The 16882-nt window shown below is 35.3% G+C and overlaps 1 protein-coding gene across 5 annotated transcripts in view; it reads right to left on the bottom strand.

Moving 5' to 3' along the window:
* The window catches only part of ATG5 (autophagy related 5), a 76830-nt gene that overhangs the window by 24108 nt on the left and 35840 nt on the right, over positions 1 to 16882 (bottom strand). For all 5 annotated transcript variants that reach the window (XR_011095159.1, XM_068677796.1, XM_068677797.1 and 2 more), the window contains one exon: positions 2126 to 2243. Coding sequence is in view for 4 of the 5 variants with exons in the window: in XM_068677796.1 (XP_068533897.1) it covers positions 2126 to 2243 (118 nt within the window). In the remaining variant the exon portion in view is untranslated. The remainder of the gene's footprint in view (positions 1 to 2125; positions 2244 to 16882) is intronic.

Below are 16882 nucleotides of genomic sequence, written 5' to 3'. Positions count from 1 at the left end.
TCCCAGACTACTTGTTTAGTCAGTCTGCCTCTCCCTCCACAGGCTCCTTGTATCAGTCTACCTCTGTACAGTATTCACGTTACTTTCTGCACTTAGCTCAGACAACTTTCCTTCTGCTACCTCCTAGGCAGGAACACTCGGAGTGTGAGAGGAACAATCAAATGCAACACCACAAGGCTGTGCTGCAGGAGAAGTTCTGCTGAATCCCAGATAGCTCACGCCTGTGTAAAGAATCAAAAATTACTAAACCCTTCAGTTTGCACGATGCACAGTAGAATCTTAAGGATCAAAGTAAGCCAAAACTAAGCAGATTTATACAGAAACAGGTACATTCCAATACAAATTTCAAATCCCCCCTCTTAAGTGTAGGAATTGTATCTGTTTTAGTTTCTTTTCTACCAAGTAATCATCAGTTTTTGCTCCCGCTGAGTAAACAGTACAGTTATTTTATCCTGTAACAAAAATGAAACATAGCAAATTTCTATCCTGACATTAAAGGTTGGTGCATTTGTCAACTTCTGCAAAAAAGGCCTACTAATGGGAAGCGTCATGTAACTGGTACTCTTATAAATCACATTACACTTATTCTTTGAATGATGTCAGCAATTAACACTCAGCGATGCCGTTTCTATGCTGTAAATGATACATTCCCCACCTGAAGGTTTAGCAAATCCACATAAAAATGACTATTCATTATAACCTGGAATAATTTCTGTACACATGCTTATTGAGTTTCTTTCATTTAATTTGTGTTCTTGACCGTCTTCCAAATCAACATGAATTGTCTCTTACCCATATATTTAAATTTACCTTGTGTGTTTTCACTAGTGTTTGTAGGATCCTGAAACTTTAGTACTCAAAGATGGTTAAACTTGCTTGTGCCAAAATTCAAGTATCTACTTGTATCTCGCTTTATCATTTGGACAGTTAGTTGAAAGTATTACCTAAAATAATGCTCTAAAATTGTTGTTTCAGGAAAAAAAGGGACACATGGCTAGCAACATTCCACATTTTTCTTACCTTTTGTTATTTTTGGAAATTGTTTCCACGTGTTAACAAGTATTAAGCAGGAGTTAAACATACTTTGATGTTCTAATAGATTTCTGAGGTCACCACATTTCTTAAAGAAATCCATGACAACTATTTGACCTTGAAATATGCTTGCATACAACATTTCATAGATTTTTACAGTGATTTCAAATTTAGTGCTGTACTGTGAAAAGGTGCTGATACTACACCAATAAATTCTGTACCACAATCTTCTCTATAGTACCATACATTTCTCAAAATAAATTGTGATTTACTGACTGAAAATTCACCCATTTATAGAGACTGGTAAGACACGACAGCGAGAACAAGATGGAAAATGCTTTATATGAAACAATTTATATGACAGTTTACAGAGTACATTGCTTCCAAATTTATCCCACCTAAAAACATGAATCAGTGATCCAACAGCTGTAATCTCTGAGGCTAATATAAAACCCTCATAGCAATGTTTATCTGAATAAGTGCTGATCAACAAATGCTATTCTATGAAATGGTATGATGCTATGATGAAATGATTTGCATCTTGGTACACAATACTTCTCAGTAACCACACATAAATCTCTTTTCTAGTACATTTTTAAAGGTCAGACCTCAACGGGAAAAAAGTTTTCTCAAAATATCTTCAATTTAAACTCATTTTAGAGTTAGCCTTATGAAAAGTTCATGCAACATAAAATTAAACAAAACTTAAAATAAAACTTCTGTTGACTTTGCTTTAAAAATATTTGTTAAAATTGCAGAAGATAGAATATGTATGTTTTTATTAATATTAGCATGATGGCAATGGCAGACATGCGTTTTAAAGTAAAATTTCCTCAGATTAATTTTTCACGAGTGCCTAAAAACTCAGTTTTATCCTCACTGCAGGTGATATATAATTGGCACTATAATGGGCTAAGGAGGAGTGAAATCTGAAACTCTGGTACTGAAACAGAGTTCTGCTTCCAAAAAAAATATTTTGAAATAATATATAACATTTATTCTTATTTTATATGTATTATGTATTTACATATAACATATATAAATAATAAATATATATAGATATTTTATTGGACAAAAGTTGTTTCTACAGTACCTTCAGGGGTGATAGCACTAGGACACACATCTTTTAGCAGATCTCCCAAAGTTTGCAATTGTCCTCCTGAAGCAATTGGTCGAAACAGCTTCTGTATAAAAGGTCTCTCTGTTGTTGCCTGTTTTAATAACAAAATTAGCAAAACCAACAATTTAAAGACCATGCAAATATCTAGTATCATTATCTGAGACAGGCATAATGTAGGACAGAACAAGAGGTTGCAGCAGAAGCAACATCTTGCTTTTTTTTTTTTTTTTTTTTTGCATTCCATTCATATGTGGAGGGAGTTTGTTAACAATTTCAAGGAAGTTGACACTCCAGGAAACTGTGGAAATCATTTATAAACAGTGTCCTGGAGATGTAAAAGTGTTAAATTATTTATTAAACACTTCTGTTATGGGCACAGAATCTGCTTGAGCAAAGCATTTAAACATTCTTAATTTGAATAAATGCACAGTGAACACAAACTTCAAAGATCAGCATATGTCAGTGTTTTCCCAAGTCAAATCAATACTGTACCAAACATCCAATACCTTCTCCAACAGTTTGTCTTACTTCAGGAATACATTAAGCACTTTGAATGGCAAACATTCAAAGTTCATTCCTTCATTACCTCAAACAAAAGTTCATACCTATACAGCTCAAAAGAGGTGATTTTTTTCCAGATTTGTTGAAAAATTCAAGTTATTACAGACCCAAGAAACAGGGCATAAATTTTAAAAATTTGTGTTGTGTTTTCACAGATGCAGTTATTTAAGAACTGCGGTTATGTTAGGGTAGTCTCTTCTCTGTGCATCTGTGTACACAACTTCAGGGCCAACAAGGATCTGGTATTGAAAGTACAGGAAAAGTTATTTCCTGATAACCTGATCTCTCCTCCCAAACTTGGCACCTCAGCTAGAAAACAGGATTTTAAAACACCATATTCAAGCAAACCCCGAATTATTGCTGACAAATTTCTACTAGAAAGCAGCTGATGTGGCTGGCATCACAGGTGGCTGGCCTCCAGTAAGCTGTACTTTCATCACAGACTGTTTTAAAGGGAAAAAAAGCAGGGCAAGTCAGGGCCCATATCCAAATTTAATTTCTTACCACTCAAAAAGGTGTTCCTGACCAATTACACTGTGGTAATTCAACAATATAAGTAAACACACAATTAACATTAAAAGTGTTTTATCTTGTGGTAGAGTTTTGGGGGAAAAAAGTAAATATATTAATAAATTTGAAAATTAAAAAGACTTCAACAGATGTTATAACGTGGTCTGTGTCACTTATCTACACGAAAAGCCAGAAATAGCAGATTAACGATAACTTAATTGTCATTTACCTCTCTGAAACAGCAAGGAAAGGAATCTTTTCGTAACAGTGCTAAACTACATCAAAGTAATCACAGGGCAGTACAACAGAGAGCTGCTGACACACAGCTACTTGCTGCTTCTTGCCAGCAGTCTCCATAAATGGATAAATAATCTTTTTTTTTCCAGTTTTCCTTATAAAGACCGATCAGACGGAGCTGCCTAGCTGTAGGAGTCAATTCTCCGTCCTCAGGGTAGCAGAGGACGGACATACACAGCGCTAATGAAACATCCGAACACTTGAGAAATGATGGCAGGCACACAGCCAGCAGCATTCATCTCACACAATGAGTTTCTATCGTTTCTGAATTAATTTTTCACACAAGTATAATCACAGCTCCCAAGTGTCTACCATTTGAAGTAACAGAAGTGGAAATAAGCACCAGAAGAAGGCAGCAAGCAGAGGTGGCTATCATCAGCAGACACTTAAGGTATGAATTTCCCAGGTGCTCATTCCATTTTTTAAAAAATAAATTACAATTTTTTCCTAGTTATAATAATTTAATGCTATATTACAGCAAGAGGGAAAAGTCCAAAAGGTATTTTCTAAAGGATCTCCCACATAGCTGCTGACTGCTGCAAAGTAATACCCCTCAGCTGTTATATTGAAGCGTTATAGAAAATGAATTCAATTTTAGATTTTAAAGTGTTGAGCAATGCAGATGTGGTAACGTAAATAAAAATCACTGGTCTCCATCAATGTTAAAATGATAAAAGTAACTGCATGTTAATTGTTTATACAAAGATTGTGGTTCGCATATAATTCTACAGGAAGAATATTACCCCAGCGTGCTTACATTTCTTCCCTCCCATATAGCGGATGCTTCATGCATTCAAAGAGTCAAAAGAAAAGTCCCATCCTACAATCTAGAGTGTTTATAGGAGAACTTCTCAAAGCGCCTTAGTCATACAGCAGCATAAGTCAACCTCAGAAAAAAATCTTCCTGTCAATCCTTTTGAAGTGTAGTAGCTAGTAATACAAACCCAACCTGACTACAGCTTTCTACTCTAGTATTTACTGCAACAACGCAGCCAACATGAGTAAGCGCTTACATAATGTTATATTCTGTACAATATTTGCTTAATCAATCATGCAAAACAGTCAACCTAGTAACCTAACCCACAGGCACCACTGTGTAACTGTCGTAATCTACATCAGGTCTAAAGTGTGTTATTTCTACAGCATCCATTGTTTTTTTTTTTTTCCAACTAGGACTTTTATAGCTTCAACAGAACACAGTGCTTTTTGTATTTTACAGCCCCAACTTATCTGGGAGCTGTTCAAAAGATGCTGGGTGCATTCGCAGGGTACTACAGGTGAGTAAATCAGTACTTATTAATGATAAATCTACAAGGGAAATGCCCTCAAGCATGTAAATATTTTAAGATAATCACCTGGCCCAAAATTTGCAATGCATTTTACACTGATCACATTCATAATTTAATACTAAATCAAATGCTGATGAAAGCAAATATTCAACTCTTAACACACCTCCTAAGAAGCTGGATTTGTGCAACTGAAACCAATCATTCTTCTATACTACCTACACTGCCCCACAAATCTTGTTCTTTACAGAACAAATGAAGGCTTTTTTTTTTTTTTTAAAGAAAGATTAAAAAAGATTAAAGTGTAACAGTGATAGAAAAGTGGCAGTGAAAACCAAAATTACACCACAGTGAGAAGAAATACATTAAAACTACTTCTGGGGGAATACTCGCATTGAGAAGAGTTATAGGTGAAGTAAAGTTTTAAGAGGACCTTTAAGGCAGTGTAAAACCCCACAAGATCAGAGACAAGCTATATAGTTACATATTGTGTTAGCAATTATAACTTTCTTCACTATCTTCCTGCCAAAAAGAGTACTCAGCTTGCCTGGTCCTTTTCAGAATCAACAGAAGATCAAACACTGCATGAAATCCACAATTTAATTAGGCAGACATTTTATACAGGATGCATCTTAAAATGAAAAACATAACTCGTGAACTGCTGGGTTTTAATCTGGAAAACTCACAGAGTTACCGCTATTTCCAGCTGAAGGAATAGATGTAGTTTTCCTGACTAAATATTCTGCTGCTACTCTAATTGTATTCAAACAAATAAAAGCTACCATACATATTGAAGCCACACAATAAAAAAATTCCTTATAATTCCCACATGCACATAACTTGGCAGCCTAAAACCATAAAACTTGACTTTCTTACACACTCTGTATTTTCAGAAATTGGCCAAGTTCACAGGCTGTACTGCTTTGTAATGAACCACTTTCCACTAAAAAAGATCTGACAGAGTTTATCATTTTGTTTAAATCAATTTGAAGTCTACCAAGCTTTCAAAGGAGCAGTAAGAGTTTGTACAGGGATTCAAGTTACTTTATGTAAAAGGGAAAGTACAGGCACATTTACTACTCCCTGAAAATAAAATTAATTTTAGCAACTTTTATTTTTCAGTCAAAAATCCATTTTAGATGTAATTCTCTAATATATTTTCTATGATTCTATGATTTTCTACTTTGTAGAAACATTTCCAATTAAAAATCTTAATACACAGCGTAAAAGCGACTAATTTAAAAGATGACAAATTGTTGTAGCCACAGAGCTATCCCGTACAGTGCCTGTCTGAACGCAAGATAGTGCAAAGGCCCATCTCAAATACTGCTCTTTCACTGGTGCTGAAACTGTTTTTTTCTGCTGGTATTTCTGGGTCTGTTTTTTGGCTCCTTTTTACTAGAAGCGCTAGTTCAGAATGATTTTTTTTTTTTCTTTCTAGTGTTGGACTGGAATGATTGATCCCTCCATTGTGGAAAAGGCAAGATGAATATTCATTTAAAACAAACAAAAAACCACCCCAACCAAACAGAAAAACCCACACTTACTTTCTGGAAGCTATCCAGGCATGTTATCAGAATGAAAGATTAAATGGAAATGGCATTAAGCTCAGGTACACAGAGTATGTGTCAGAATCTGAAAGAAATAGTTGTGTGTGTGTAAAAATGCAAGTCCTGAAGACCTAGCCTAAGGTGGTGCTCCTGAAATTGCTGTGCCTCCTTTCCCAGGTTTTCTGATTTTAGTAATGTCATCTATAGTTGCTTCAACTGCTACATATTTTGACTTTCATTCAGAAACTAGTCACGGATCAAGATATGTTACCTAACTCAAACTCATTTCTTGTATCCTGATACCTGTGGAACAAGGCCAATAAAAATATTTGTCGGGCTTCTGGAAATAAATAATATAAAATAAATTGTTAAAGATATATACCGGAGACCTTTCACATGCATAAACAGACAATGTTTCATGGCCAAAAGAAGCCAGCAAGTCAGTCTCTGCAACAAACAGCATCGGTGAGGTAGGAAGGAGAAGAACATTTGAACAGCGAGGCAAATGTTGACTGTGATCATCCAGGAAACACAAGCAGGTGACTGAATCCTCAATAAACAAATCTCACAGTAGATTTAGCCCAACTCTTGGTGGTTATTCTGCATTACTGGGATGCCTGTAGGCCACGCAAGCTGGTGATCATAGCAGAAAGCAATGATGCTTTATAAGTAAAATTGCTTGGGTGCCTAGACCTCTAACTTACCCCCAACTTTCAGTGCTGCTATTCTATACTTTCTATCTCTAGTCATGCTCCTTCCTAAATAAAAGCAAATATTCAAAACCAACCATTTGCTTTTGCAATGACCAGTGTAACTCAGATTTAATCACTCGTACAAGTTAAATTACACACTGCAAAATATTTCTGTGTAAATAACATGTCAATAGCCATAGCAGTCTTTTTTTTTTCTCCCCAGTTTCCTGTATATTTATTGTTCATTTTATAATTTATATTTTATCCCCCATTGCATCTTGAACTTATACTAGGGAGTCATAATAATCTAGTGATACTCAATTGCATTGCCCCCACAACAGAGTAAATGGAAACATGTCACTAAAAATATCAATATTGCTTAACTAATAATTGTGCTTCTTATTTCATCATTCACTTAATAAAAGCTTACAAGAAGAGCTAAGCAAATGTGCTGAAGCTAAGATTATCTTAGGCACAGACTTGCTATGTTAAACTACAAATTCTTCATTTCAGTTTCATTTGTAATTTCAAACTAAAAACACAGGAGACACCATATTATTTAATGATTTTTTTTTCTCCTGTGGTCTGATGTTACAAACTCATGTTTTTTAACCTTAAAATATTTCCAAATTCACAATCGCTGCTACTTCCCAACATACCTTCTGGTTTATGCATCTAATTAAACAGATTATGAAAAATCTGTGTGTCAGCTGGAGTCTCCATAATTTTGCTTCAAAAATTATTTCCAAAAATGATTATACACCTTCAACTATTTTATAAGCAATCACTTTGTGCTTCAGTGAGCATAAACTTAAAATCCTTTATTTTCAAAATATTCTAAGAAATATACCTCATGAAAACTAGAGACTCAAGCTACAGCATAATGTGAAATTCATTACTTAAATGGCAAAACATCAAGGAACTTCATTTTCACTACTACATCATAGTATAATATAGCTATTTACAAATACTATATTCTAGTAAGCAGCTGCAAACTTTTTTTTAATTATGTAAAATAATCCATGCTTGTTACTTATAAATAATATTAAAGCTGTGTCCAATTCCTAAAGAACGTCATTTATTATTTTCAAATGACAGAAGTATTTTCTTAACAAGCTACCACTCCTCGAGGTGCTGAGAAGCAGCAGAAAAAAAAACAAAACCAGAATCCTCTTTGATACTAGAGACATCTAAACCAAAAAAATACCTGTTTGATTCTCACATCCTCATTAGGTTTTTGGAGAATTTTGTAAAGTTTGTTTCTTACCACTTCACAGCTTCTATGACAGTCAAATGATCAAGAGCAAAAAGTGATTACTATGCCAAGCAAAACAACAATACTTTTTTAATCACCCAAAACAACAACTTTGTCTTTTGAAAATCTGAGTTATGCTTAGATTTTTACAGATTTTTTTTTTTATACGGAAAACTAAATTTCCTCGGATACATCTATTAAAGCAACTCAAAGCAAGTTACCTGCCAGAAGCAAAAGGCAAGATCACTTATGTGAAAATTCTGATACAAATCGATCTCTGAAACAGTCACATAGAGTCTTCTCCAATGGAATCAAATTGTTATTACAAAGATTTCCAAAGGAAGAAAGTTTTAGTCACTGTAAGTGTAACCCTGGTACAAACCATTTTAACTGTTCCTTCCAGGGATTCTGTATAAACTCTTAAACTGCAGGCATGCAAATAAGCAAAGCTGTTCTATCACTTACCTCCAAAGGCTTAAGATGAACCAATTCTACCATGAAAACCAAAAGGCTTTCATCAAGTCAAGTTTGTAGCTTTCTTTTTGGCTTTGTCTATGAGAAGACCCCAAAGTAACCGTTTTCTACTAGCTTACAACATTCAAGACTAAACGACACTCCAGACTAACCCTTTAAGAGTATGCTCGCAAATCACTACTCTGATGGCAACAGATACACAAAAAGGAAGAAATTTAAATGCTGATAGCATTTATCCCACGAGAGTGCTGAAACAAGACATTTCTACAAGCCTGTCCCACTTACAAGAAACGGGAAAACAACTTTTCTAAACTCAAGTCTAATTTACAACTTCAGCTTACGGTTGCCTCTGCCGTTCCAGAGCACAGAATTTCATGCTACGAGCTACTTGCTGATGACAAAATGTACCTTACCTTCAAAGAAACTCAGTGCTCAACCAGGATCAAAATGCAACATATTAAAGGCCTCTCTCCTAGTTATTCATTAAAAACAACTTTAATGTTATCCTGTTGCTAGAACATATATTTTATCTTTGCCAGTTTCTTTGACAAAACGAATGTATCATTCGCATTGGAAACATATTAGTACAGTTTGGATTAAAGACATTCTCACAATAAATAGACATCACAAACTGATTACTCAGTTTCAGGAAGATTTAACCTTCCTTTCCTGGACCAGCTGAGAAATTTAAACAAACTTAGTTGCAAATGAATTGCTACTCTCCTCCATTTGCTTCAGCTAGCCCTCATTCTCAACATTTAGGTGGTAGCTTGCAACAGGCATCCACAGAGCCCCTGTAAAACACACTAAATGAAAGGTACAACTCTTTTCCTCCAAAATTAAAGCAAAAAATAAAAAAAATCAAGTCCTACCATAAGCAGTCAATGATTATATGAAAAACAGGCTGAAGTTAAACTCAGTAAGAAATATCCATACACACATGCATATATAAGCACACTGCAAGCAGCCTCAAAGAACTTGCTCTTCCTGAATCATCTATTAAACCCCATCAATGTACTTTCTTTCCTAAAGCAGCAGGCTGACTCTTGCTTTTCAGCTCAACAAACTAAAATATGCACAGAAAAAAAAGAAAAAAGAAAAAGGAAATGACCTATTGTTTTATCTGCTTGAAATTTGTCATGTTTCAAATTTCATCAGCATTTTTTCTGAGCTTGTATTATGACACAAGACAATAACATGATCTATCTTTACACTATAATCATACCTCCCCTGTCCTGCAACTCAGATCTTCCAAGCTATACAGGACATACCCCAGACACCTTGTTGCTTTGTTGTGTACTTTCTCACTTCACTTGCTCTCTAAGTTATTAGGACTGGAACACCACCCACAACAAAACCAAAAGACTATTTCTAGTATTTCTTTAAGTACTCTCTGCAAAAAGCAAACTTCAACTAATACATTTCCTATTTATGGTGCTGGTTTTATTATTTTTGCTTTGAATCAGGCTCATTCTGCTTTGTTAGATTTCAGAATTTTGTCCTAACCTGCAATGTCACGTCACAGTTTCAAGTGTAACGTACATCACATTACAAAATACAGCTAATCAAGATTCTTTGAATTCAAGAGCTAAGTAATGGTTTTCTATGTCCACAATGCAACTAAAAACCGTAAGATGAAAGGAAGGAGTGTAAACGTGCTCAACATATGTCTATCTAGAATTACCAGAAAAACTGACTCACTGACAGGATGTGATAGGGGTTGCAGGACTAGTTGTAAAGTTGACACACAGAATAAATCAAATTACTCGTCCTGTCCCTAATACATTTTTAACAAATTACATATTTTCAGTGGCTGTAGAAATTACAGTATATTACTGATTACAATCTATAGGAAAAATACATCATTTCTTTTTTTTTTTTTGGGTGTCCCTCAAGTTTGTATTAGGATTTCAGCAGTTAAATGGTGAAAAGAAAGCTTTGGTTTCCCTCATGACATTTTTATGGTGATGAGCAGGAACTTTATACTCCCTAAAGTTTTTAAGACTTATGCAACAAAATCAAAAGATTAAACATTTGGGATACGCTTTGTATATACAATTCACACTAATAGTCATGGTAGTGCAGAAACTCATCACTAGATTGAAGCTAAAGATAATTCTACGAATACCTGTATGTACACTTTGATATAGTTCTGAAAACCATATTTGGATACAATCTTAAAACTTCTTATTCCTTAGTCTATATGTGAAAATATGAAAACAACATAACCTATTAAAAGAATGCATACCATGTAGGACATACAAACTTACACAGTGGATCAACATTTTTCCCCTATAAAAGCATACATCCAAATTGCCTCCAAATTGATTTTCTTACCTTTGCATAATTAAAACGATCAAAAAAATATAAACCTGCAGTTAAAATTATGACCTGCAATAATCTCAATAAATCTTTTGAAAGTTTTATTATTCTTAAGAACACTCAAAGTATTTACAACTTGTGTAATACCTCTAGTTTTTGAATATTAATGATCATGGTTTTAAAAGCAAGAGCAATTATACAGTGAGTTCCTTTGGTGGAAGTTTAAACTTGTTATGGTCTGTTATGTGGCAAATGTTATGACAGGAATTGTTGCAACTAATAATTATGTCAAAACTAACTAGTATCTTAGCTGAGACTGTAGTTAAATTAAAGCCACAAGTAGAATCATAAACACATCTGAAATAAAGTCAAAATTTTACGTCGTAGGGCATATTACAGTTATGCCTAGAAAACAATATTGAACAGGTTTTGGTCAAGGAACAGGTTAAGGACTATTCTCCTAATAGTATGTGGGCAACAATTCATACCTTCCTTGAAGCCTTTCATTGAGCAAAGCACACGGCATGAAGCAACCGCAGTTCTACCCTAACTTCCTACACAATTAACAATAATTTAGCATTATTACAAACCTACAGAGAAATATGGCAACTATTTAGGTTAATTTTCCCCACACGCATTGTTGAGGTCCTTTACTGGCTCATCATTCCAAAAGATGAAAGAATCATTTAAAATACCTCTCTTTTCCATATTATTTAAATTGGCAGCATGCTTCCTTACAAATCCTTTAGAAAAAGCTTTACGTAAGAGCAACAAAATCAGTTATTACAACCATGAAAACCATTTGAAAGCTCCATTCCTTTCACATGTTCTCCTAATCGGAAAAAGAGATGCCTACTTAGAAGATACCTTTTACCAAACTCAAGCAATACAAAATTTAATGGATTTGTTTAATTCTAACACCTCAGGTTAGAAGGCTTAGTTTCCATTTCTGTAACACTTTCTGAAGATGCATCATCTTGTTTATACTGATTCTGTGTCCATTCCACCACATCTCACTCTGCAGAAGAGATGCCCCATTTCCTCAGTCGTCCTAGCAGCCCTCTGTTGGGCTCTCTCCAGCAGCAGCAGCTCCATGTTTCTCTTGCACCAAGGAATCCGCCACTCCACATGTGGCCTCACCAGAGCAGAAGGGAAGGATCACCTCTCCCGACCTGCTGGCAACACTCCTCCTCATGCAGCCCAGCATACCACCCAGCCTTTCCTGTTGCAAGGGCCCGTTGCTGACCTTCATTCCTGCATTCTTTGAATTTACAGGTTATCTAGGGGAACCTTTCCGTGTGAAGTAACAGAGAATCTTGCAAGACGTTCGGTGATTATATTATTTTCCAGCTGAAGCAGGTGTTCTCTAAAGAGTTCTCACTGTAGGACCTCAGTCCCACAGGATACACTTGAGTCTACCTGGTGTAAGAGTGGTTGCAAACTGTGTAAATTAGGAAAGGCCTTGACAGAACCATCATGCTTTAAAACTGTTCTTTCTGAGCAAGCCTGCAGCTGGTTGGTTCCTGTTCCATTGCTGCTGGAAAATATGGATTATTTAACAGTATTTCTTCCTTGAAATGTGTTTCATGTCCACAGAAAATCTGTCTGCAAACTGCCAAGTCACCTATGGAAGAACAAATTTACTCTTTCTTTCAGTAACATAGCAATAATTAACAAGTGTGAAGAGGCTCCTGTAAGTCTGCAAGATACTCCCTAATAATTAAAGAGCTGAAAGTAACTCAGCCCTTATCAATACTCACTTGTATCCTGAACAACTCAGAAAAGATTTGTAACTGACTATGCTGTTAAAAACACTGTTTTGAAGTGGCCAGCCCTCTGCTTTTTGTTCTGCTGAACAGATGAAGAACTCTCCCTAAGGACGCTCCCCAATCAATGTCAAAAGATAAAGACCACAATAAAACAAAATATGCAGCAAAGATTTGATCTGGGATGCATTCAGTTATAAACCAGACTCTGACAATGCAGTATGTTGTGTACTGACCTGAGAAAACCCTAAGCATTTAGGATTGCCCAAAACCTGGTCTTATTCTTACAGGCAGCAACATAAAAAGGACTGGCTGTCCGAGCTTGTATAGTCCAGTCTTTTTGGTTTAAAGCACTGTTTGGAACTTTAATAATAGCTAATAAGTTCTAAAGGGCCTTCCTCACACAGACCCTAAGAACAGACTCATTCATTACACAGACCTCCATAGAGGAAACCTCTCTCTCACCAAAGGGAAAGGACCAAGATCTCTAAGCCACCTACCTGTAGCAAGTAGATGAAAAAACCTGAAAAATTCATCTGCAGACACAGTAAACACATCCAACTAAGTGAACCTTGCCAGAGGGGCAGAAAACCTCTAGAACTAAAAGGGGCACATGCTCTAGTCCAAAATACTCTTACCTAGAGACAGCAGCTTTGCTTCACAATGATCTAAAACCCCAAACTGCTTTGTGTTTTATGGGCACTTTATTGTCATCTGCACTACAATATTTCTGACAGGGAAAGAGCACATCTGTAATGCTATAAAAACTATGCAGCACGTGCTGGAAGAAAAAGGGAACAAAGGTTTGAAAAATGATGTTCATCCAGCTGCTTTACAAAAAGGGTTTAAGAAAAAGAGACAGTTTGGGATACTGAAATCACAGTGCAGAATGTCCTTAAAATCATAGTTTTTTTTTTTCTTGTTTTGTTTGTTTGTTTGTTTTTAGGACAAACACTATCTAAAGCATATGTCCTGTTACACCTTGTGGGTCATTTTTAACAAGTATATATGTGTTACCATAAGTTCCATTACCAGTCCCATACAAAAAGTTACAAGAAGTGCCACTCACATTCATGTCAGGACGCCGAACAAGCACGGTTAAATACCATTCTGTCTGTAGCTTGGTCCTTCAAACGATCCATAAAATCTGTTTGTGCAGTTCTACATTATCTAAACAAATGAATTTGTAGTATTTAACCTTAAGTAAATTGCACTGTTCCTAGAAGGAGGAGAAAGTCAAGACTCAAGAGGGTGATTTCACATACAACAGCCAGCAGGCGACAGTCGATAAGGTCAGAGAGCAACAGAAAGGAAACAGTAGAAGCAGCTCCAAGATACGGGTTTGTTGAGTGCTGAGCAGAAAGAGCTCTACAATGAAACATGGCCTTGAAGTATTAAATCTCCTGCTCAGAAAAGGGCTCATATTTGCAATTAGTAAAATATCTGCAGCACAAAAATTGAATGATAGTGCTTTTCACAGCTGCAGTCCTGTGATTTCACATATACATAGCTAAGCCTCACATAGAAGTAAGCAACTGAGTATCGACTAGCTATGAAGCAAACAACTCTGGAAATGGATTCACATGCACAAAAGCCAATGTTAGATTGTTTGCTTAAGAGCACTGAATAGTATAATACTTCACACAGTACTGTCAATCTACTTCCAGCATTAAAATCAACAATTCTCCTCAATTTTCCACAATAACTATCAACTAGAAGCAATTCTTCATCAAGCATAGCAAGTTCTCAGACACTTAGAAAGTGAACACTTTTTGTATTTCCTGATCATTAATTCTGTGCAAAAGTTAACCTGCCTTTAAAAAAAAAGTAAATTCTACTTTTTTTTTCTTTAAAGGGTAAAAAAAAAAAAAAAAAAAAAAAAAGATGGCAAGATGGCATACTGACACTGACAAATGCAGAGTTAACTTTTTGCATCATCATTAGGCTCTTAGCTTTATTCCTAAGCAATAGGTACAGCATACACTGCACAGCCACAAAATTACTCCTTGAAGATTATGTTCTTCATCCCTCTGAACCATACATGCTTTTCCCATTTTCCGAATGCAAAGCAGTTCAGATTTTTTTTTCCTGGTATTACTTCATAGTACAAGTGACAATCATAAAGGAATGTGGCTACAGATTGCAAATTTCAGGAGATAAAATTTCCTCCTTATAAAATAAGAACGACCACATAAATGATCAGAATTAATGATCATTAAAAAGCAGTAATACACTAAAAAGCATTGCATTTAAATGCCAATCCAACAGTAACTCTAGACAGACCTAATTCAACTGCGTTACTGCTTCACTTATTGTCTTCATAGCAACCTCTCAATATATTCTATTTTCAAGAATAATTACTCAAAGTTAAGGTGAAGTGCAACTTTTTTTTTTTTTAACTGCATGCATCGTTTAACTTTTATTACAAATTTAGGATGATACATAAATATACAAGCACTCTATTTTAATAAAACAGTTTAGGGAAATAGAGCCACAACAATTCAAACCTCATAGTTTAAATTAGTAGCACGAACATTTACATAAACTTCTTTATTTATGAGTTCATTAGCATAAACCAACTCCGAGAAAAGATGACAAATTACGTTTTATGCAAAACCAGTTTGCTAAAAAAGTAACCTACTCATTTATGATTAGCAAGTGCATAAGCCATTTTGGAAAGATTAAGGCATTTTCAAATCAGAAATAGACATTTTTTCCCCTACCAAAAGTGTTAATTATTGCATCACAACTAAAAATGTTATTTTAGTTATGTTCTACTAACAACAAAATCTATAGAATTATTTATTTAAACAAAGTGAATTTTTTACTTTTGGGATACTTTTGATTTCCAACACACCTAGATTCCTCTAAAACCTAAGAATATCTGATAAGAGACTTAAATACTGTCCATTTTTCCCCAATACGAAGAACATATTCCTAATTCCTAAATATTTTTTAAACTAGTTATCTAATTCAGGACCTCAAAAAGCTATTTTTCACACAAGCAAAGCTTCTTTCATCTTCATATACAAACTAAATCTACATTCAGCTCAGAAGTATTACTGTAGTATATCCTGACAAGCCAGAGCTAGGTTAAAACTATCCAACTTGGTAACAGTTGAGCCATGGCTCAGGGCAACTGCCCAGGCTGAGATTTTACAGCCTCCTCTCTTCTGCATCTCCCTCCTTATGCTCTACACAACTTCTACAATAGCTCTGAACTAGTCAGGTTGACAGTTTTACAGACAACTCAGGCACATGTACGTAAACTTTATGCACATATCTGAAAACAAATGATGTTTCTAATCTCAGATTTTTTTTTCACTCTGATTGACAGCCCCCATGCCACACAGATTCTTAAATACACACGGTTGATCCATCAAAGCTTTAAAGCTTTCTCATACTTGGCGCTTTGATTTTGGAAGAAATTAAAAACTGGAGAAAATATGATGTTGTTTCTTCAGTGCTGCACCATCAGCTATTAAAATAAGTCACTCCATGTACTCAGTTGTTGACGAACCAGTGTTGTTTCTTTTCAGCACAGAAATTTTGTCAAGCACAGCCCTGTTACACAAATCAGCCATCGTTTCACATTATTTTCCTATTTACTCAACATTCATCTCTGCAAAAGAAAATTTTTGAAGAAATAGATTGATCTATTTTCAGCAGGTTCTTTATAAAAAGAACCTTACTACTTTACATTACTTTTAAGATATAAAGCTCAATAAGGTATTACACAGGCATCTATTCAAGAGACTTTTGTATTAGCCAACGAGATGCTGAAACCTGCTGTGTTGTGTTGCCCTCTTCAGGTTGACAGCAGTTACATTTTCTACTTCTGCTTGACTAGACATTGCAATTTCACCTCCTGTCATAATTTCAGATTTTCAATTTCAAGTAGCAACTAACTTTATCTTACCAACACTTGAAGTGCTTTTGATCTAAAATTCTGCAGAAATAAACTTTACATATGGCCTCTACTTCTCCCTAACTTCAAAACCAATCTTGAGGATTATC

Source organism: Anas acuta, chromosome 3 (assembly GCF_963932015.1).
Source record: "Anas acuta chromosome 3, bAnaAcu1.1, whole genome shotgun sequence".
Classification (NCBI taxonomy): domain Eukaryota; kingdom Metazoa; phylum Chordata; class Aves; order Anseriformes; family Anatidae; genus Anas; species Anas acuta.
Note: the sequence above shows the minus strand (reverse complement) of the source record. Positions and strands in the feature narration are given on the sequence as shown.